The 24491-nt window shown below is 41.5% G+C and overlaps 1 protein-coding gene across 1 annotated transcript in view; it reads left to right on the top strand.

The window, feature by feature from the left end:
* Positions 1-10227, top strand: part of LOC120943787 (carboxypeptidase O-like) — a 64380-nt gene extending 54153 nt beyond the window's left edge. Inside the window, exon 11 of the mRNA XM_040357332.1 lies at positions 9871-10227. Within this exon, the coding sequence (XP_040213266.1) occupies positions 9871-10142 (272 nt within the window). The 3' untranslated portion in view covers positions 10143-10227. The remainder of the gene's footprint in view (positions 1-9870) is intronic.
* The last annotated feature ends 14264 nt before the right edge of the window (positions 10228-24491 follow it).

Genomic DNA, 24491 nt, shown 5'->3' with positions numbered 1-24491 from the left:
TTTTATGCAGTCAAGCAGACCCTTGCACTACATAATTGAAGATAAATCTAAAGGAAATTGAACAACATTGTATAATGTGTAGCCAGTTTAAGGCCTCGTACTCACGACCAAACATGTCTGCTGAAACTGGTCCGCGGACCAGTTTCAGCGGACATGTTCGTTCGTGTGTAGGCAGTAACGTACAGAATTCCAGCAAACAATCGTCGGCCAGACCGTTTTCCAACGAACAACTGTTTCCTGGTCTTGCTTTAAAACAGTCTGCTGGAATCGTGTCCGTCAGACATGTTCGGTCGTCTGTACACAAAAGCAGCGTACAAAAACCCCGCGCATGCTCAGTCCAAATGAGGAGACGGGAGCGCTCGTTCAGGTAAAACTCGCGTTTCTTTGGGATATGGCACATTCGTCATTAGAAACCTTTTATTCTAGCAAGAGAACAATGTCTTAAAAAGGCGCACTAAACCACATTTTAAAGCCTCGTTTGATTAATTCTTCTCTTGCTAGAATAACCCCGTTCTCTTGCTGATGCAATTTCAATAGAGTTGTCCCATACTGAAATGTCACATTTCTTGCTTGTGATGTAATCCTTTAATAATGTTTTCTATGCCAGACGTGTGTTTTGGTTGGTGGTCCTCCATAATTTAGAGTATTCATTTTTGTAAAGGAATGTGCATTTTTTTAATTTCTTTTTTTGTTTCTAGTTATGTCACCATTTAAACTATTTTTTTTTTACATGTATTTTTAATTTTTTTTTTTTTTTTTTGGTGTTTCATTAGAGAATATTAAACCATGTTGGCACACCAAATGTCCCCCCCCCCCCCAAGGAGTGTGTCCTTTGTAAATTACCCATTGTATATTTATTAAAGGTTTGCTGCCTAATAATCCCCACAGTATATCAAACAATAGACATGTTTTCAAATGAAAGCAAAAGGCCTTTTATTCTGGCAAATGTCATCACAAAAAAATAAAAAGAACGGCAGCACTAGAATAGATAGCAAACTATATGCAAACTTGCATTTCCAACATGGTGAAGGATAAACTTCCAAGCCTCAGGAGCCAAACACAAAAATATTAAGCAGCAGCACACAAACAAAGGAACCCAAACTGTGGTAGTACAAACAAGATGTCCTTTATGTGGAAGGAAATGGAAGGCAGAAAATCAACGTTTCCTCCTCTTTCCAGCCTTCCCTCCAGGCAGCCTTCCAGCGGATCGAACACGGGGTCTTGCAGGTGGGGTTGATGTGGCAGCAGGAGGATGGTGTTCCGCAAGCCGGGCCGGGTCACATAGCCCAGTGTCTGGGGTCAGCAGGCCCCTCTGCATCCACCAAAGTACCTGGTTCATCAGGGCCTTTGCCAGTCTTCTCTGGTCCTCCTCCCCTTCATTTAAATCATGGGCCAATGAGGCACTGAAGGCCTCTGTGGGGTTGAGGGGGGCCCTCATGATGGCGCTTGCCTCCTGGATCATGCGGAGGCTTGCCTCCTCCACAGGCCTCAACTGCCTCCTTCGGCCTGATGGCCTCACCTGGGGGGGAGAAGACTGGCTGGTGGTGTTTCTCCTGGCCGGGTGGACCTGCTGCAGGCCACTGGGCCCAGCCTCCTCCTGGCTGCCACTGACCCCGGCCTCCTCCTGGCTGCCACTGACCCCGGCCTCCTCCTGGCTGCCACTGACCCCGGCCTCCTCCTGGCTGCCACTGACCCCGGCCTCCTCCTGGCTGACAGACACCTGAGGATCTGCCACCTCCTGGCTGATCTCTTCTTCCTGTGTGTAAAAAAAAGGAATTTTTTTACAATTTCGCTAAATAAAACCACACTCATTTTCATGTTTTTCGTTCAGTATTTTCTGTTCATTATTACTTGAATACACTCTACTTCTGACCCCTGCAGTTGTCATCCCTGACACCTATTTGTCTGTACACCTTTTTGTTTGTTTTTTTCCAGCTTGGTTTTTTTTTTTCAATATCTAATCATTAATCCACCAAGAATTATTTAGGCCATAAATATAGAGGAAACTACTATACCTCCTCATCGAAGGGTGGCAGATCTGCATCTCTGTCAGCCAGGCCCTCTTCCTCCGACTCTGCAGGGCTGTGGTCATCTGGGGAATGTCCGCTGGAAGGTAGCATGGAGGAAAGGTTGGAAGAAAGACTGGACATCGTTTTCCTGCCTTCCATTTCGTCCCGCAAAAAAGCCATCTGTTTATAATACCACAGTTTGGGTTCCTTTGCTTGTCTTGCTGCTGCTCCCGATTTTTTGATTTTATTAGCTTTGTATGCTCTCCTGTATGTGCTTCTGAGGTTGGCAAGTTTATCCTTCACCATGTTGGCAGTGCATCCTGGCACCCAAGTTTGCATATAATTTGCTAGCTCTTCTAGTGCTGCCGCTCGTACCTCTTTATTGCAATATAACGAGTGTTTTGAATTCCACAGGATGGGCGTGTCCTGGTATTTTTGAAGTAAGGCCTCTATAGATTCCTTGCTTTGTAGGAGGTCCATTTCAATTTTTGAAAAATTATATTTCTTTTTGAGTCTAGATTACAAAAACATAAACCACAGAAAAATAAATATTCCAAAGGATCAGCGTTGACCTTGATCTAATATGTGTCTTCAAATTTATTACCTATATCTAATTCCAAACACAGTCTCTCTTGTTTAAACAATGATTGGCAGCTCGGCCGCATTGCTTGTACCAAACATTGATTTGCTAGATGCAGAGCCATTGTTCACATTGCAGTAAATATTTTAAATATATTAAATTAAACAATGCTTACAAATGACAGTTTTCATCTAGGCACTCTTTCATGTGTAAATCTCATACCCCTGACAATGGATGACATAAAAGACACTTCCTAATGACCTCTGTACAACCAACACTTGAACAATACTTTGCCTGATCTGAATACACCATTCAAAAACTTGTCAATGAGGTACAGCATTGTTCACATCTCTATTTTGTGAGGTGTCCAAAAGCATTTGGATACCAAAATAACATTGTGGTACCCCATAGACAGAATAGCTTAAAAAGGGTGCAACCAACAGCCCAAACCCCCATCCCATGTGTCTACATTTTCAAGGCCTCTGCTGATCACATTTTTAAATTCCTTACCTTCCTGTCTCTCGCTCCTCGTTTCTCACGCTCGCCTAATTACCGCGTAAGATGCGTAATCACGGCGTAAACCTTTTTAACACTCCGCGTATTTATGAAACCCCGCCCTCGTCACCTTTGCGAGGCCCCTAATCAATGATTTTAGGAAATATGGCGTTAACTGTGTATGTTCTGGATGCGCTCGAAGATTCTCCGCGTAACGGACGTAAACACGTTGTTTGCATTCTCTACACTCCGCGTATGTATTAAACGCCGCCCTCTTCTCCGCCCATGGCGTAAGAATTCATCTTTTCCACGCCCATAATCTCTGTGGGAAAGGAAAGATGGCGATGTCACACGAGCGGGCACGATGCTCTCATGCCACAAGTGAAGGGACAGAGGCAGGGACGTCCCGATCAAGGAAAAGAAGATATAAAGCCACTAATATGCGGTTCCAGGAAATGGTGGAGTTAGTTTACATCATGCGAAAAAAGGACTATGATGGTGAATTAGGGCCATACAAGACCCCTAACCGCCGAAAGGCACATATTATGGACAAGGTGGCGAGGAGAATGCAGAGGATGTTTGGGATCACCAGGTCCAAGGAACAGCTGAGGAAACGATGGTCAGACTTAAAATTGAGGGAGCCACATCAGATGAAGAAAATACTTAAAATTCTGCGTAAAAGTAAGTAAATATATATTGGGTTTGGGGGGGGGGGGGGTGGTGATTGTCTGCAATAATGTGTTGCCATGTATATTTCACCATCTGCCTCCTTGGCCTGCTTGTAATTTTAAAGACATGTTGTTATTTATTTTTTAGAACATAAATAACTACATATTTACAAACAGTGTTCTTAGTAAACAACGTAACATCACATAGTTTATCATAAAGGCTCGGTTATTCCAGGAACAACACACCTGGACATGGCTCACTGGCCAAAAACTTTGTTTGTAAACATTGTGTAAAAGCTAGTTCTATAAAAAAAAAGAAGGAGAATGGGAAAGGCAAACAGGATTCATTCTAAAAACAGTGGTAATAAAGCAGATGTTTTCACATCTGCAATGCAGAGCACCTGTGTCTCCCCAAATCAAAAATGGGTTTTGGTAGGGTATCCCAGAAATACAGTTTAGGGGGGACATCCATGTGTGTCACTTTGCTAAAAAGGGGCAGGATCAGAGCTTGCCATATAGAAGTAATTGCAAAATGTAGGTTTGGTGAAAGATAAAAGTAACTAAATGAAAGCATCTTCTAAGCAATGTGTGCGATTTATGCTCTCCAATATCTGTGTGCTGATGAGTCTACATTTTTTTTGGTTTATTTCAGGGGAAAGAAGTCGCCAGCATTTGGAGGAGGCAGAGAGGGCCAGACAAGGCCAAAATCTGCCATCTCAACATGTGGAGGAGGAGGAGGATGTGGAAGGAGAAGAGGATGTGGAAGGAGAGGAGGATGTGGAAGGAGAGGAGGATGTGGAAGGAGAGGAGGATGTGGAAGGAGAGGAGGATGTGGAAGGAGAGGAGGAAGGAAGAAAGGAGGAAGGAAGAGAGGAGGAAGAAGTAATTTTGGACTTAGAAGTCATAGCAGATGAAGGGCAAGTGGCGGAAGAACAATTTGGCGAATTGAAAGAAGGTGGATTGATGGATGAAGGAGGAGTCCAAGATGATGGGGAAGTGGTGGAAGAAGGAGGAGTGATTGAAGATGATGGGGAGGTGGTGGAAGAAGGAGGAGTGATAGAAGATGTCGAAGAGGTGGAAAGGAGAAGCCCATCAGGTCAGTGTCACCCTAGCTTGATTCCAAAAAACATATGTAGATAGGCCTCATTGAAAAATAATATTGTAAATGCCATTTTTTTTTTGTTGGTTTAGGGGAGGAGGATGGTGTGCCAAGATTTTCACGTGCAAGTGCTGCTATAATTATTCAGCAGGTAATGGAGTGCAGCACTGAAATGCACAATATGCGTGAAAGGATGTTTCTCATGGAACAGAATGTAACAAATGTCCTTTTGGAATGCAGCACGGAAATGGACAATATGCGGCAAAGAATGATGGTAATCGAAGCAAATTTTAAGAACATTATTGACATGATGGGCCGTGTCAAAGACTGAAACACCCCCCGCCCATCCCCCGCCCCCACAAACATTTTAACAGTTTGAATAATGAATACGCCTAAATTTGAAGATACACACACAGTGTGCCAACATGTGCTATCTGCCATCACAGAATATCTAATGTCTGTGCTTTGTGGGTCCAACCCCCTCCTCCATCCTCAAGTAGTTGAGAGGAAGGGTTTGCTCCCACAAAACACAGACATTGATCACCCATGATGTCAGATAGCACATGTGGCCATTTGTCTGTTGAACCAATGACATTTGGCGAGTTTGCACTGAATGTGTGTATCTTCCAATTTTGGCGTGTTCCAGTGTGAAAGCACACCATGACTGACTGCTGTTGTGAGTTTTTATATTTTTTGAATTTGATTTTGTTACTTTTTGACCATGTTGAACATTTTGGGATACTATAAAGTTTAGACCATAAAGAATAAACAACGCCAAAAATTATTTTCAATATATATATAGAATTATAAATCTCTCTAATCACTGAATTTAGTGAAGTAGAGATTTGACTCCAAATTCTCACCCAAAAATTTTGTTTTAGAAAAACACACCAAAAACAAGAAAAATGGTTACAAAATTATTGTTTTTTGTGCCTAAAAAATATGGCCAAAAATAAATTTAAGGCGGTAAACACCCCACCAAATATAATCTATATATATATATATATATGTAAACAATAAATCTAACTATATTTGAGGAAAAAAAAAGTGAACTTGTTAATAAATGTATAATCTGCATAATATTTTTGGTTGAATTACCTGAAAAAAAAAAAAAATTTTTAAAAAATTTTGAAGACTCCTAAGTACAAAAGCAGGGAGTAATGAAAAAAATCAAAAAATTTTTTTGGGGTCATGAACAAGCAAAAATAAAAAAAAATTGACCTCAACATTTACAAATGGAGTTGCTTCTTATTTCTAGACTCAATACCCTGTTTGTAGATGAGTGAATACTGTGCAAAATGTGGTTAGTTACTAAAAGTGGAGAAATCAATTATGCATTACAATTGAAGAAGTTAGTTAGAGAACCAGGAAGACAGAAAAAGAGAAAAAGCATTAATGACAAACAACTGTATAAAGTCCAATGGTCTAATTATTTATTATTTTTTAGAATATTCCTTTCTTTGGGGGCCGAATTAGAAAGAAATATGATCTGGCATAGCAATGGCCCCCCGACCCATGAAGTACTCAACATATTTGTCGCGTACCTCACGAGCTGATTGGGGGGCCAAGCCAGCGCGACCAGTGTCCAGCCCGGGAAGGGGATCTGAGGGTAGTCTTGCCTCAGAACCGATGTCGGGTAGGTACGTCTGGGAGTGCCTGCGTAAAAAGTTGTGCAAAATGCAGCAGGCAAATACAACGGTGTCCAATTTATATTCCGCCAGATGTATCGATGTCCTGAACAGGCGGAACCGGTTGGTGAGTATCCCAAAGGCATTCTCGACTACCCTCCGAGCCCTGGCCAACCGAAAATTAAACACACTCCTCTCTGAGGTGAGGGTCCTCTGGGGAAAAGGCCGCATGAGGTGAGGACCAAGCCCGAAAGCCTCGTCCGCTAGGAACACAAACGGAAGTCCTTCCACATTATCTTCATCTGGTGGCAATGCCAGACCACCAGCTTGGAGACGATCATAGAAATCAGTCCGTGCGAACACTCCCCCATCAGACATCCGGCCATTCTTCCCCACGTCCACATATAGAAACTCATACTGTGCCGACACCACCGCCATCAACACAATACTATGATAACCCTTGTAATTATAATAGTAGGACCCCGAGCGGGGTGGGGGCACAATGCGGACGTGTTTCCCATCTATTGCTCCACCGCAGTTTGGAAAATCACACCGCTGGGCAAATTGGGAAGCCACAGACTGCCATTCCTGTGGTGTGGAGGGTAGCTGTGGGGACAAACAAAATTAGAGATTTAGTACTTTGTAACAAATACATCCTACAAGCATCCTTGTGACAGTTCACAGTATTAAAATTGCATTAGAAAAATGTGCATGGAGAATTTGGAAAATGAAATATATAGGGCCACTTCATTAAGAGACTCCACAGCCCTCTGATGGGGACAATAAAAGTTTGAAGGGGGGGGGGGGGGGGGAAAAACCCCAAAAAGTCCTGTTTGAAAAAATGGCAAGGTGGGTTTGTCCCTAGGATAGCATGCTGGACAGGTTAATATTGGGTAAGGGACAAATATGCAGGTAGGCCAAGAATAAAACATGTAAAGCTGATATCAACATGCATAGGGAGAAAAGCTAACGTTAGTTAAACACACAGCATATCTGGGAAAATAAAAATAAAGTTAGTTGGCCACATTATTAGAGCCAGGAAACTTACCTTAATATACTCCTCATGCATAACTTTGATGATGGCAGCACACGTGTCCGGTATGATGACCCCAAGCGCCTGCGGAGAGATGCCTGTCGAGAACTTGAGGTCCTGCAGGCTCCTCCCAGTCGCCAGGTACCGCAACGTGGCAATAAGCCTCTGCTCGGCCGTGATGGCTTGGCGCATCACAGTGTCCTGCCTCGTGATATAGGGGGACAGAAGATCCAGCAGACGGTTGAATACGGGGTCCGTCATGCGGAGAAAATTCCTAAAGTCATTAGGATTATTCTCCTGGAGTTCCCTAAGCAGAGGCATATGTGAGAACTGGTCACGCTGGCGCAACCAATTCTTGGTCCAGAAACGCCTCCGCCCCCTGTTTCTGGCCAAAGTACTGGACAAATGAACATATCCAGCAGCCATCCCATAAACAGCACCAACTCGCGAAAATTGACGCTGCTGCTCCATCATGGCTTCAAACCGGCCGGCTGGTCAGTCAAGAACACACTGAAACAGAAAGCACTCGCAAATCCAGCACTACCTGCGACAAACGCGCGACAAACAGATACGAGCGCACAGGATGCAACTGCTAAAGCAGAAACAACCTGCTTGCCTATAGCCGAATGACAACTACGTTACCGCAAGCACACGCACTGAACCCGTGAATACACGCTGTCAAAGCCTGGAGACCGAGAAGCGCGAATCAGCTCTAACCAAACCTTCACTAACACGAGCAAACACGTAACTAGCAAAAGAGGAACAGAGGGCGGCGCCATTAACTTTGGTCTTCCCCTTTATAGTGACGTCGTACGTAGTTTACGTGCACGCGTTCCGGTACGACGGGAATTTGGTCCGCTGGTGTGTACACGCCAGCGGAACAAAACACAAATCAGCCTTGTACGCCGGAAACTGTCGGGCAGACAGTTTCCAGCGCACAGATCCGGTCGTGAGTACAAGGCCTCACAGAGACACCTTTGGACAGCAACATTGTCAGTCTAGGGAGAGGGTAATATTGGTGTCTTTGATCTGATAATTTTGCCTTTTTTTTTTTTCTGTTGAGTACTAGTGTTTGTGCTGGCATCTGAAGCTTTAGCATTTTTTACATTACTTTTTGTCAATTGCTAGGAAAAAAATGCATGATATGTTATTTCCACATGTTCTTCCATCAGTATTTGACACATTTTTAGCACTCCCATGGAAATGTATTGGGGCCAAAAAACTCTTGAAGCATGTAGCTCAAAAGAGCTCATGTACAGTTTCATATACAGTTTCATACTATTGGCATCAAACATCAAGTGACATGACACTCAAGTGTGAACCTTGGAATTTTGGATGTTGAGATTTTGGAGCTAAAGCCTCGTACACACGCTTGGTTTACTCGGCAAGAACCAGCAAGAAAACTGTTGGCAGAGCTTTCTTGCTGAGTATACCGTGCGTGTGTATGAGGCTTTCAGGTTTCTCGACAAGAAAACTGCCCAGAATCTAGACAAGAAAAATAGAGAACATGTTCTCTATTTTTCTCGTCGTGAGATTCTCGGCAGTTTTCCTGACGAGAAACCCAAGTGTGTGTATACTTACCTGTCACCCTGGAAACCCGTGCATGCTCGAAATGACTTTGACGCATGCGCGGTTGCTTCCTAGGCATAGGTAGAGTGCAGCAAGATGGCGGTGGCGGCATTGAATGTGACGAGCGCATGCTCGTCGTACGTGCTGACGTCACTGCGTTCTTGCCTTTCAAGAGAACCGTGGTTCTTTTGAAAGGAGAGTCTGTACACTCGGGCAGCAAGAGATTCTTGCCAAGAATCTCATCAGGGAAACCAACGCTTTTTTCCTGACCAGATTCTTGCCCGTGTGTACAGGGCTTTAGAGCTACAAAATGTTCAGCAGTGAATGGAGTCTTAGATGCACTAGCAGATTTAGAGAGATTTGAGTAACAAATTAGGCCCTAACTCCAGCTAACAGTTTAAAAGCAGTTACAGCAACAGGTTTTTTTTTTCTTTTTTTTTTTGGAATAAAGTTTTTACATTAATGAAAAAAGCTGATCATTGTAAGCATCCCTGTAAGCATTAATTGGTTCATCTCAACCCCCTAACTGCCTCTTTGGCTAGACATCTTGGTCTGTTAAAAGAAGGTTGAAAAATAACAGGCTTACTGGCAGGATCACCAGGTGTAAATAAAAGGAAAAAGTCTTAAAGCAAATGAATGCAGCCACTGCATCGAAGAATTGGATTGCAGTATATAACATTTATGTATTTGGGTTCAATAATAGTTAGTTAACATATTAACCAGCAGGCTTAGAGTGATTTTGATTGCCAGTAACCAGGCTACATTTGTTTCTGTTTATTCATTTAACAGATTTCAACTCTGGCTCTTCAAGGGACTGGGCTACTGACATAGGAATTCCTTTTCCATACACGTTTGAGTTAAGAGATAATGGGACATATGGCTTTGTTCTTCCAGAAGATCAGATCAAACCAACCTGTGAAGAAACCACATCCGCAATTTTGTCCATTATTGAACATCTCAATGAAAAACATTTTAACAGCGCATCAACAATTTTCTCTATAAATCTGTGGATAAATCTGAGTTTCTCAGTCCTAATTGGCACATATTATTCTTTATTTTAATATCTGTAACTGTCTTTATTTTCGGAATTTTACTATTGTACACGCCTTCTTCTAGCAATAACAATAAACGACATTCAGATATTCATTGTTTGCTTTAAATGAGTGTTTGTAAAAAAAATTATTGCCCAAAAACAAAATGCAGTATTGTTTTCATACTCTTCAACAACAGTGGTACCAAGATGCCAAAATAGGGTGTTGCCAAAACAAAGTATTACAAAATAGCATAACCCATAGCTGTTGTCTTAGGCCTCGTACACACGGACGGACAGTCCGCTGAAAACGGTCCGCCGGACCGTTTTCAGCGGACATGTCCGCCCGGAGATTTCTGTCTGATGGTTGTACACACCATCAGACAGAAATCTGCGCGTAAACAATACGCGGGGATGTGGCCGCGCTGTCGCCGCGATGATGACACGGCGACGTGGGCGGCCCTGGAAGTTCAAAGCTTCCACGCATGCGTCGAACCAGTTTCAGCGGACAGATCCGGTCGTGTGTACGGGGCCTTAAGAATTCCAGTTATGGATTTATTACACTTAGTTGCATTAGTCCAGGACCAATGTAAATATGCATATACCATACCTGGCCAATGCTCATGGAACTTGGAAATCAGTAAAGTAGACACCAATACTCTAGTGGTCTGCCCTTGTTCCGGGTCCTGCACCTGCCCTGCTGCATTCTGAGCACAGGAGATTGGCCTTTAAGCATGGACTGTTTGGAACCTTCACAGAGTTGGAGGCAAAGCATTGTCTCCTGGGCTTAGTAGAAGGTGCAGGTAATCCAGGAAACACCCAGATTGTGGTTTTGAGATGCCTATTTCAGGCTAGGAAGCTGATCGCCCTGAGATGGCAGTCAACACTGCCTCTGTCCAGTAGCAAATGGGCAAATAACATGAATGTGGTAATTCTTAAGGAGAAAACGATATATGTGAAGCAAGGGGGACTAAGGAAATACAATAACATCTGGAAGCCTTGGTGGGCAGCAAGAGGGATTAACATCTAAATAATAAATATGTACTTTAGAACTTAAATGATGAAGGTGACCTAACAGAAACTCGGACTCAGATAAAGGAGAGTGAAAAAGATGGATGAGTGGGTGAACCAGATGGTGGTGAATGGGGCTAATGATTGGTCCAGGACGACAGGGCAAAAAGAAGAACCAGATATGGTTATATGTACGTAGTTACCCCCAACTCAGGAAACCCCTAATGCCGCGTACAAACACAGTCGTTTTTTGTGATGAAAAAAAACGACATTTTTTAAAACGTCATTTAAAATGATCGTGTGTGGGCAAAACGTAATTTTCTGTCTTCTGAAAAATGACACAAAAAAATAATTAATTAGACAGGCGGGTGGGAATATGGGAGGGGGGGATGGGATATGGGGGGTATGCTCTGCTTACTACCTGATGGTGAATGTTGTACACATTTTAAAAATGTTTCAATAAAGAAATAAAGTAAAAAAAAAAAGATAAAAAAAAAAATGTAGTCAAGAGGCACCATTGACTGTTACAAATTCTAGCTGCTAAAATCATCTTTTTAATGTTTTGGGATGTCACTGTTGACTTTAAGTGCGGTTTCTGGTGACAAAGCTATATTTAATCCCATAACCGAGTGAACTAAGTTGAAAATTATAATCTAACGTTTATTTTTCAACACTGCCACTATACATGCAACATAGTGCCCAGCTGTCCACAGTGCCTAATGCAGTAAGATGAAATATGTGGGCACATTTGAACCATCCTAGTGAGTCACATTCATGGATATCTTTGGAATTCATCCTAAAGATGAAAAATATTACTAACATGGTCATTATCCAGATCGTTTTTTTTTATGTATTGTTTGATAAAATAAGGTACATGAATAAGTCACGTGTCCAGTGATGAAACGTGTGGGAGAGGAGCCTAGTGACGCGATCGACGGGAGATCCGTCCAACTGAGGAGATCGCAAAGCACTGAGCGGCGTTTGACTCTACAGCTGAGCTTCTTTTGATCGAATGTATCGTGAGTGCAATTGCTGCATTGCAAAGTTTCTTTCATCTATCCTAAAACGTTATTTGCACTATGTCTGTTTTCTTTTTCCTATTATGAGCTGTATTGCCCTGAAGGAATAGGAGATCCAGGGGGTGAAGTCTCCATGCACTGAACACTCCATAACACAGGATTGTTTGTCGTTTTTTCCTCTCAGTGATTGTGCAGGTTGCTGTTTTTTTCCATGAAGGTTTCATGCTGATTTCAAACGGGACTGTTTTGTTTTGCACCTTATAGCACCTCACTGTTTTTTTATCCTCATGTTATTAACTCATTGTTTGCTTGATGTTAATTTGCACCTTTGATGCCCCTTTATTATGCTCCACCTGGGGATCTCATATGCACTATTGTATTTATAGGAATAAGTTAATACTAGCGCAACAATATTCATTTATAAAATAAGGTACGCTTCACAAAAGCAAAAAATAAATCTTTTTCCAGACAAGCTAGATACATAAAACAGCAGATTCTACAGCAGTTTCTCCTATCATTCACAGAAATTATATACAACTACGGGAAAATGATTTTAACATTCTTTAATTTTGTTCATAGGTTTACAGTACCTTTAACAGCCCTTCCAAGGTCATCTCTAGCGTTATCTTAGTGTTTATCTGGCATTCATTAAACATTATCCCTGTTGTTTCCTGAGTGGGGATAAGTATTCCATATATTATACTTTATAGCTTATGACTTTATCAATGAGGGACACGGAGTAGGAAAAAGGTAAAGTTCAGTTCTGAGAAATTATGGATTGCGTATTTGCAGCAAAGGCAAACTTAGGCTTTGGGCAGCTTTTGCAGACTGAAGGGTCTGAGGTCTATTGCAGGACTTTTCAAATTGTAGAAACAAATCAAAATATACATTCACAAGTATTTTTGCATAGCTCTAGTATTTTTAACAGTGCTGTAGAAGTCCAATTTATTTCAGCCTCCACTAAAGAAGAAGTCCATACCAAAGTGCCCCCAAACACACACACAGTTATAAACATTATACATATACGTATATATTTCTTTCTTTTCATATATTTCTACAATATTCTGCATTGCTGTTCAGTGAATATTTCACTATTCACATTAATTTCTACAGCAAAGGGGCTAGTAGTAGTAGAATTTTTCTACTGAAGTACTTGTTTATATTGGTGCCTTGCCTTTTACTTTTAGGCATCCTATGAATTTTTTAACAAGCAGTCACCCGGTGAGTATGCACTCCACAGAGTTAAGACTAAAAATGCTCATTGTATGAGTGCTTTATAAAATACCATATTATTTATACATTTTCACAAAGGTATTTTTTGATAATTTTAAAACATTTTAAGAACATTAAAGGGTTTTTAAAGGTTCCTTTATTTTTTTTAATAATAAATAACAAACATGTTATACTTACCTACTTTGTGCAAGGGTTTTGCACAGATCAGCCCTGATCCTCCTCTTCTGGGGTGCCCTGCCGGCGTTCCTGGCTTCTCCCCTTCATCGTGTCCATTGACACAGACAGCGGGAATCGGCCCCGCACCTGGCTACCATGTCACTGGATTTAATTGACAGCTATGGGAGCCAATGCTGCTGTCAATCTGTCCAATAAGGAGAGAGACAGCGGCTTGAGCGGCTGGAGCCGCTGGGCTTGTGCACATCGCTGGATCGAATTAGGCTCAGGTAACAAAAAAGTGAGCTCTGGGGGCAGCTGCAGCAAATAAGGTTTTTCACCTCAATGCATAGAATGCATTAGAGCTGCACGATTCTGGGAAAAATTAGAATCGCGATTCTTTTGCATAAAATGAAGATCACGATTCTCAAAAAAAAATATTTAAAGCGGTAGTAAACCCCGTTCTTGTTTATTTTAAACCTACCTGAAAGGCAAAAGCCATAATGAGCTAGTATGCACCGCGGCTGGAGCAGCGATGTCGTCACTCCTGCACATGCTGACTGCAGCGGCGCATTGCGAGGGGAATATCTCCTAAACCATTCAGGTTTAGGAGATATTCTTTATACCTACAGGAAAGCCTTATTATAGGCATACCTGTAGGTAAAAGTGGCAGTACAGAGTATACTACCACTTATTTTCAACACAAAACGGAGCTTATGTGCTTAAAGGGGAGTTCCACCCACAATTTCACTTTTTAAATATAAATACCCCTGTAATACACAAGCTTAATGTATTCTAGTAAAGTTAGTCTGTAAACTAAGGTCCGTTTTGTTAGGTTGTTACAGCATTTAGATAGTTTATAATCTAGAAATAGACCGTGGCCATCTTAAGTGTGGACATCATGAAGCCAGACTGTATGACTTCCTGGATTTCAGCTTTGCATATCTCGCACATGCTCAGTGCGCAAGCAATGTAATAGGTTTCAGTCAGGTTTGCAAGGACTACTGGGAAACATGATGCCTATCCCAGAAACCCTTGCAAATAGCCTAGGCAAATAAGGAGGAGGAAGTAATGAAGGACTACAAAATAAAGGTATTTACAAGCAACAAATTAAATAAAAATTGTCCATTCTGAACACTATGAGATTAGAGCATGCAGCACAGACAAACATAAAAAAATGGGTGGAACTCCACTTTAAATACAGTATATGTAAATCTGACGGACTGTTTACATGTTACATTTTAAAAGCCGCAGCAAACCTGCTGACCTTACATGCTTGCTAATGTGAAATAACACCTCTGATTTTCACATTTAACTAAATGTGAAAATCAGAGGTGATCTGTCACATTAGCAAGCATGTAATGTTTGCTGCTGCTTTTAAAATGTAACATGTAAACAGAGTGGCCCAGATTCACAAAAGAGATACGACGGCGTATCTCCTGATACGCCGTCGTATCTCTGTTTTAGGGTCTTCTTAACTATGCGACTGATTCATAGAATCAGTTACGCATAGTTAGCCCTAAGATCCAACAGGTGTAATTGTTTTACACTGTCGGATGTTAGGATGCAATACCGCGGCCACCGCTGAGGGAAGTTTGCATCGTAAACCAGCGTCGGGTATGCAAATTAGTAGTTACGGCGATCCACAACGTTTTTTTGCGTTCGCTACGTCGCTGCTAGTCTAGTTTCCCGTCGCAATTTTAGTCGTTGTTTTAGGTGCCCTAACTTTACACAGCACACGTATGTGCTGTATAAAGTATGGCCGTCGTTCCCACGTCGAAATTTTAAATGTTTTCCTTCTTGCGTAAGAGGTCCGGGAATACGGAAGTACGCTACGCACGTCGCCGTTCGAAAAAATGACGTCACTTCGCGCAAAGCACGGTGGGAAATTCATAAGGGAGCATGCGCAGTAGGTCCGGCGCGGGAGCGCGCCTAATTTAAATGGCACATGCCCTTTTGAATTACGCGGGCTTACGCCGGAGGCCACCGGCGTAAGTTTTCTCGCAAGTGCTTTGTGAATCAGGCACTTGTGATGAACTTGCGATACGCTACGTCGCCGCGATTCTACGTGAATCTGGCCCAGTGTCAGATTTTCATATACTGTATTTAACCGCATAAGCTCCGTTTTGTTTTGAAAATAACTGTGAAATGTAATACTCTGTTGGGTGTAACAAGATGTCTGCTTACCCCCTTCTCACTAACATTACTGTGAAGAAGTGTGGGGTGGAGCAAGATGGCGGGGACGAAACGTCACTTCCTGGTGAGACAGCCACCGCCGGGTGCACCAAGATGGCCGCCGCTCCGAAGCTAGGCGGAAGCCAGGGACTTTCCTATGGCCGTACCCAAAAATCGCGGGTCATCCGGCCTGGAGATTGCGGGGGGTGAATCGAGATCGCGATTAATTTGCAATTAATCGTGCAGCTCTAGAATGCATTAGGGTAAAAAACCTTGAGAATTTACAATCATTTATTTTAATGCCCTGTTCCATAAACTTTAGGCTCTCCACAAACATTACAATCTGACAATACAATCTCCTTTAGATCTACCAACAAGTATGAAGTGTAAGGGGTTGTTTAGTTGGACACAAATTGATTGCATCATTTAGATTTAGTTCCCCATGTTACATAGTTTTGGTAAATCTAAAGAAGATTGTAGTCAGTTTGTGTTGATGAGCTTTACAAGTGGATAAAACAATTTAAAAAAAAACAGTTCTATGTGAAGTTCAAAAGGTTTGCCTGAGCCCGTAAAGAGTAATGGGCCCAGACATGGCTGTCACTTTCTTTGAATATGCTCATATTATGCTTTTAAATAAAGGGTTTTATTTAAAAAATATATATATATTTTTTTTGCCCTGAGACTTGTTTGACTGCCTTGGGTAAATTTATAGAGATTTACAGAAATTTCTCAAAGATAGTTTCATTTTGGCCAAAAAGTATGGTAATAACTGTGGCGTAGACAGAAATATATATACACTATGGAAAAATAATATATGTATATATTTTTTAATAATAAGCATGTGTATTCACATAAGCATTAGGTTATTGGTGGTATGATTTCTGCAAAGAAGCCATGGAGGACTGAACTGAATCACGTATAGTGTAGTTTATCCTTTTATTAGTGACGTATAATGAGACATCACAGGCTGTTTGCCTATTATTATGGAATATGTATATATATATATATATATATATATATATATATATATATATATATACACACAAACAGTTGTGCTCAAAAGTTTGCATACCCTGGCAGAAATTGTGAAATCTTGGCATTAATATTGAAAATATGATTGTTCATGCTAAAAAAAAGTATTGTATTTAAGGATAGCAATCACATGAAACCATTTATTATCACATAGTTTTTTGGATCCTTTTTAAATCATAATGATAACAGAAATCATCCAAATGGCCCTGATCAAAAATAAAGGTTAATTTACCACATATGTGGCTTTTTAAATAACGTTTAATATCTGTGTATAAATAGTTAATGAGTTTGTTAGCTCTGACATGGATGCACTAAGCAGGCTAGACACTGAGCCATGAGGAGGTAGAAAATAACATTTAAAAGGCCTGCGTAACAAGGTTTTAAGGGAAAGATGGAAAAGGATATAAAAAAGATATCCAAAGCCTTGAATATCCCAGTCAGTACTGTTTAATAACTTATTAGGAAGTGGAAAATTAGGGGCTCTTTTGATACCAAGCCAAGGTCATCATTCCTACTCTGAAACACGGAGATGGATTGATGATGTTTTGGGGATGTGTAAGCAACAAAGGCACAGGAAATTTGGTCAAAATTGATGGCAAGATGAATGCAGTATGTTATCAAAAGTACTGGAGGAACATTTGCATTCATCAGCCAGGAAGCTGTGCATGGGACGTGCTTGGACATTCCAACATGACAATGATCCAAAACACAAGGCAAAGTCGACCTGTCATTGGCTACAGCATAATAAAGTGAAGGTTCTGGAGTGGCCATCTCAGTCTCCTGACCTCACTATCACTGAGCGACTCTGGGAAGATCTTAAATGTGCAGTTCATGCAAGACAGCCCAAGAATATACAGGAACTGTAGGCTTTTTGCCAAGAAGAATGGGCAGCTTTACCATCTGAGAAGATAAAGAGCCTCATCCAGAAATACCACAAAAGACTTCAAGCTGTCATTGATGTTAAAGGGGTCAATACACGGTATTAAGAACTGGGGTATGTAAACTTTTGATCAGGGTCATTTGGGTAGTTTCTGTTGTCATTATGACTTAAAAAGAGTAAACACAGTTGATTGATAATACATTTTTTACAAATTCTGCTGCTTAAGTGTTTTTAGATCTTTTTTTCAGTGCTTACTATGGTATATTGAAGTATAATTACAAGCATTTCATGCTCTTCAGCCCGCTCTCTGCTGAAAACTGGTCACAGAAGTGCAAAACGAATTGCACTCCTGTGACCCATAGGAGAAGCCCAGACAAATAAGCTCAGGCTGGACTTCTCCTTTAAGGTTTGTGATGCCATTCCTTTTAACTGCACTTGTTTTAATGTGTTGTCTTATTTGGCTGCTTAAGCAAAGATTTTTTTTTTAGATATAAACAAGAGTGAAAAACACTGAATACAGATTTTCGGTAGGTCAGCCAAATTATTCCTGGTGCACTGGCTCTGGTTCAGCCACACTCCATGAAACAGAGACAGCCCTTATAAAGGGAATTGGGAACCTGATAAATCTGATGTGTAATAAAAGTGCCAAGATTCTACAAATGATAAAACACAAAAAGTGGACACAGAACATACAATGTGTTTCGGGGGGGAAACGCATTCCAGGGGAGAACACAGACCTAAGGTTATTTACAAACTTTTATGAATTATCCCTGGTAATTATGCTATGCTAAGAGTCCCTCCACTTAAAATACCCGAGCATTGCAAAAGGGGCAGTTTGCTTTGTCCAAGAAATGTGTTGGCTTTGCTGTGTTACTATGACCTAATTTTATCAGTAAATTGTAGACTCTTAAGCCCTGTACACACGATCGGTTTGTCTGATGAAAACAGACCGATAGACTGTTTTCATCGGTCAAACCGATAGTGTGTGGACCCCATAGGTTTGTTTTCCATCGGTTAAAAAAATAGAACATGTTTTAAATTTCTCCTATGGATAAGAAACCGATAGAAAAAAACGATCTTCTGTGTGGAAGTCCATCGGTCAAAAATCCACGCATGCTCAGAATCAAGTCGAAACATGCTTGGAAGCATTGAAACTTATTTTTTTCAGCACTTCGTAGTGTTTTACGTCACTGCGTTTGGACACGGTCGGATTTTTGACCGATGGTGTGTAGGCAAGACTGATGAAAGTCAGCTTCATTGGATATCCAACGAAAAAATCCATTGGATTAGATTCCATCAGGCTTTAGACATTGTTTGGAGCTCTCATTAACCACTAACCGACCAGCTCACGCAGATATACTGCATCAGGTCGGCTCTCTTAGCATAGCATAATTACCAGGGATAATTCATAAAAGTTTGTAAATAACCTTAGATCTGCGTTCTCCCCTGGAATGAATTCCCCCCCTTTCACCTGGTCCATGACATCGATACCCTACCTTGGGATAAAACTGACTAGTAACCCATCCCACCTCTTTCAAACAAACTATCTTCCTATGTTGACACAGTTGTCCTCTCTGTTGTGCGTCTCGTGACTGGGGTGGGTTGCGGCTGTGAAGATGTCCCTATTTCCTAAACTTTTATATCTCTACAGAGTCCTTCCGATCGCAGTCCCCCCTTATTTCCACCGAATCATACAAACTCGAGTATCTAAATACATATGGGGCACTGTAAAACCTAGTGTGTCAAGATCTATATTACTCCCTAGTAAGCTTAGTGGAGGCCTGGGATTGCCTAACTTTGTCCAATACTATCACGCCGCCCAGCTAGCCAAGATCACCCTCTTCCATGCAAAAACTGAAATACCACTATGAGTCAGTCTGGAAGTGATAGATCTTTACCCCCTATTGGTGACTAACTTACTATGGCTGCCCTCCTCTGCCCGTGGCCCCATAACCAAGCCCATAACACAACACTCTCTCAGACTGTGGGAAAAATTACAAGGCCCATTTAAACAGATGTCATCCACATTCTCCATTACTCTCCTTCCTGAGCCACCCACATGTCTACCCAGCCTTTACTGACCAGCTTCTTTTCAGCTCTGGTCCCAAGTTGGACTGAGTCGTATATGTGACATTGTGACTAGCACCTTCCTGAAGCCAGTCCCTGATCTACAGTCCAAAACAACCCCCCCCCCCCAAAATAATGTTTTCGATATCTTCAAATCTCCCACTTTGCCCAAACAATTATAGGCTCATGCTCCTCCCTAGACAGCATATCTATGTTTGAAGGTATTTTCAATTCGGACCCTCATGCTCCGGGCATCATATCTCGCCTCTACAGTCACCTTACATCTCCTCCAGCTATCCTCCCATCATATGCTGCACAGTGGTCTAAGGATCCAGCAATAAAACTAGATGATGAAGACTGGAAGAATATATGGGCTAATACAAAAATTGCCTCCCATAACATAGTCGCACTCGAAGCAAGCTATAAGGTACTCATGCGGTGGTACCTAGTCCCAGCTAGGATATCAAAATTTTTGCCGAACTATCCTCCAGTATGCTTCTCGAGGCTGTGGTGAGAGGTAAACGCACGCGCATATATATTGGTCGTGCCCAATTGTACAATTTTGGGCAATAATATTCCGCATGGCTTCTACATTGCTTTGTGTTACCCTAGACCCTGACCCATTCCTTGCATTGTTGAACCATGTCATGGCGGAATTTACAAAGTCCCAGCTCCGACTCCTCCTCCAACTCACTACAGCGGCCAAGCAGATGATAGCTAAAGCTTGGAAAACCCCAAAACGAAACATTGCTGAGGTAAAAAACAGAATTACCCAAGCCATGATACATAGCAAAATTGAGGCTACAATCTTAGACTGAATCCCCCAACATCTCAAAATCGCCCATGGGTGGAACATTTTCTGACCCCAGACTTTGATTACCACTTACTAGAGCCTTAGCCCCCCCTTATGGTCCCAAATTTGCATCACAATATATCGGGGACCCGTGCGATCCCTCTGACCACCTTCTCTCTACCTTCCCCTGCTTCCTTTTTTATCTTTGCTTTTCTCTTTCTGCTCTGTCCTCTTCTCCCTCAACTACCTTTTTTATTCATAATCTCTCCACTGGTAATGATTTTTGCTAAATTAACTTACCCTTAGGACTCCTAGTCCCCAACTTATAGAGGAACGTCCCTATCCTATTTACGCTATAGCAGCGGGGCTACACCTCTTATGATTCAGTTTCCTCTGTGGCCCCAACCTACGTACTCGTTAAACTGAACGGCCCGGATTCACAAAGCACTTGCGCCGACATATTTCCAGATATGCCGCGTAAGTGCAAATATGCGCCGTCGTATCTGTGCGCCGTACCCACAAACTAAGATACACCTAAAAAGGCTTAATCCCGCTGGCGTAACTTGCCTACGCCGGCGTAGGGTGGGCGCACATTTACGATGGCCGCATGGTGGCGCTGCCATTGATTAGCCATTCAAATATGCAAATGAGGAAAATACGGCGATTCACGAACCTGCGCCCGCCCGACGCAGGCTACGAGAGGTGCGTGTAAATTGTACGTCCGGCGTAAAGTTAAGCCCCATAAAGGAGGTGTAACTCATCAGCAGACATGTAATGGTCTGCATCAGGGAACAGAAGCCGGCGGTTTTTACCTAGTTTACGTTGGACGTGTGTCTGGATGGGCGTAGATTACGTTCATGGCGTAGGCAGTGATCCGGCGTATCTTAGGTATTTTTTCCGACGTGGTTATGAGCATGCGCGCGGGGATGCGTCCACGACACGACGCATGCGCAGTTCGTTCAACGTACTTGTCTGGCTCTCAAACCATCATTTGCATTGGGTCACGCCTCATTTGCATGGCTTTGCATGGGGCAAAAATATGTGAAAGTGATAATGCGCTAAAACAACTGATTAGGTGAGGTGTCAACACATCAAAATTACTGGAGGAGACAGGCAATTTATACAAAGAATAAAGTTCCAAATTTCATTGTAAAACGTCCCTTGATGCTATAATCCTAAAGCAACTCAGCTACACCTTGCCAAACCACACATGCACAGTGTGTGGGATATCAACAGCTTGATGGTGTGACCGATAGTGTGATACCGTAATTGAAACACTGGCATCTCACAATACTCAGAATATCACTCACGAATCCTCGATAACATTAAGGCTTCAACGTATGTGCATGTGTGCTGCTCAGCTTGTCAGGCTCCTCATCCGGCACCTCCGTGCGTCCCGTCACTCAAGCTCCTCCCCCACGCGTATCGTCACTGGACACGTGACTTAATCATGGGTCAATGTGTCACTGAGGCTTGCTTAGGCTATAAATAGCCAATCACACACTCGCATCAGCGCGAACGGACCAATGGGAAGGCACCAATGACTACATCATTGCAGAAACACCACAACATCTCAGCAATTGCGGTTTATGAAAAAGTAATAACATATTTTAATATGATACAAAATAGAAACAATTAACTTTAAAACCGCTGTGTTTACAAAACAATTGAAATATATCTCAAATTCTGGTACAAAAATCCGTGCAGCACGGATTAGAGCCAATCACATGAGTATATGCATACAACATCCCGTGGTGTTCATATAGATAAACAGATACCACTACCATGGAAGCAAAAATTAAACATTAAACAATTACACTGAAATCCCACAATATATATATATAAAGGGAGGTAATCCAACATATTAAAAAATTCATATTTAAAATTCAACATTATACATATATTACACATAGGTATAAATTATGCTACCGGCCAATCAGGATAAAAAGCACCAGGAGCATGAAGTTCTGATAACTACCTTACAATTTGTGTGACAAATTAACAAATCAATATGATGATACTATGTACAAGAGCGCTGCACCACTAACCAACAAGTGGACACACACTCATGTTAAGGTAGGACCTCATTGTATATAAGAGATGTATATTATTAATGAATATTAAAAATATAAAAATATCAAAAATATTATTATTGAAGATTAAAATAAAGGTTAAAAATCAAAGGTTAAAAATCTGATATAAAACAATTAAGATCAAAGTCAATGTTTAAACCATTCGGGGAGAGCGATCTCATCTCATGAATCCATCTGGATTCAGCTTTACTAATCTCTCTCACCCTATGGCTTCCTCTCCAGTGGGGGCTGTATTTTTGTATGCCCCAAAATTTCAAACCCTTTGGGTTCCCTTGATGGCATAACTCAAAATGCCGGGAGACATTATGTTTTGGGAATGCCTTAACCTCCCTGGCGGTATGATTCATTCCGAAAAAACATGCTGAAAGCGGTACCATTATTTGCAAGGAAATTTGGCGTTTTATATTGTAGGTCTGTAATTTTTAGAAATAACTCACTTTAATCTGACCAAACAAGATTCTAATAGGCATCCCGGGTATGACATTTTTTTAAAAACAAAATTCTAAATTATAATATAATAAATAATTATAAATAATTATAACAAATAATAATATAATTATAATAAAAATTATTCAATAATGTAATCAAATTAAAATCACTGAAATTTGCTCAGTTGCAGAATTGTTGCTGTCATTATTTTTTTTTTTTATGACGAATTTCCCCACAAATCGCTATCGCACAATTCTGCAAGTGATTATAATTTATTATCGCTGTTTTTTAGCTGATCTAAAACTATTTTTGACATAAAGGGACACTTTTGGTTGCTATGGACAATCTACAGTTTGCAGGGGGAAAACAAGGTTTTTATTATATAAAATGACATGCATGACACAGGACAGACCACTAGGGACAGGGGGGTGTGTTTTTTTTACATACAGTACTGTAATCTATAAGATTACAGTATACTGTATGTAATGTGTTTGTTTACGTTTTTGAATTTGGCGCCGTTCTCCGTCCCCGTGCGTCGTAACGTCGCAGGGAACGGAGATCGGCGTCACACGGAGGCACTATGTGAATCGAGCGAGGTCCCGCTCGCTCACACAGCGCGGTGGCATCGCTGGATCCAGGGACAAGGTAAGTAAAAAGTGCCTGTGGATCTAGCGAGGCAAGCCCGAGACTGACTCGGGGTTACCGATCGTAGCAGGAAAATCTAACCCCGAGTCAGTCTCGGGAACACCGCCAGGAAGGTTAAGAATATTCTGTACATGCTCTCTTAATCTTTTCCATAAAGGTCGTTTAGTACGGCCTATGTATTGTAGAGAGCACGGGCACTCTAGGACATACACAACGCCCTCAGTTCTGCAGGTAATAAGGTCATCAATGTTATACTCCTTCTTGGTGACATTTGAAGTGAACTTAGTACATTTCTGACCATTAAAATTGGTGTTCTTACATGCAAAACACCTCTTACATGGAAAGAATCCCTTTCCCTGAAAGAAGGTAAGTGCATTATGTAAGAGGTGTTTTGCATGTAAGAACACCAATTTTAATGGTCAGAAATGTACTAAGTTCACTTCAAATGTCACCAAGAAGGAGTATAACATTGATGACCTTATTACCTGCAGACCTGAGGGCGTTGTGTATGTCCCAGAGTGCCCGTGCTCTCTACAATACATAGGCCGTACTAAACGACCTTTATGGAAAAGATTAAGAGAGCATGTACAGAATATTCTTAAGGCATTCCCAAAACATAATGTCTCCCGGCATTTTGAGTTATGCCATCAAGGGAACCCAAAGGGTTTGAAATTTTGGGGCATACAAAAATACAGCCCCCACTGGAGAGGAAGCCATAGGGTGAGAGAGATTAGTAAAGCTGAATCCAGATGGATTCATGAGATGAGATCGCTCTCCCCGAATGGTTTAAACATTGACTTTGATCTTAATTGTTTTATATCAGATTTTTAACCTTTGATTTTTAACCTTT

This window comes from Rana temporaria, chromosome 6, assembly GCF_905171775.1.
Source record: "Rana temporaria chromosome 6, aRanTem1.1, whole genome shotgun sequence".
In the NCBI taxonomy this organism is placed as follows: Eukaryota; Metazoa; Chordata; class Amphibia; order Anura; family Ranidae; genus Rana; species Rana temporaria.
The sequence above is the reverse complement of the archived record's forward strand: the minus strand, read 5'-3'. Positions and strand labels throughout refer to the sequence as shown.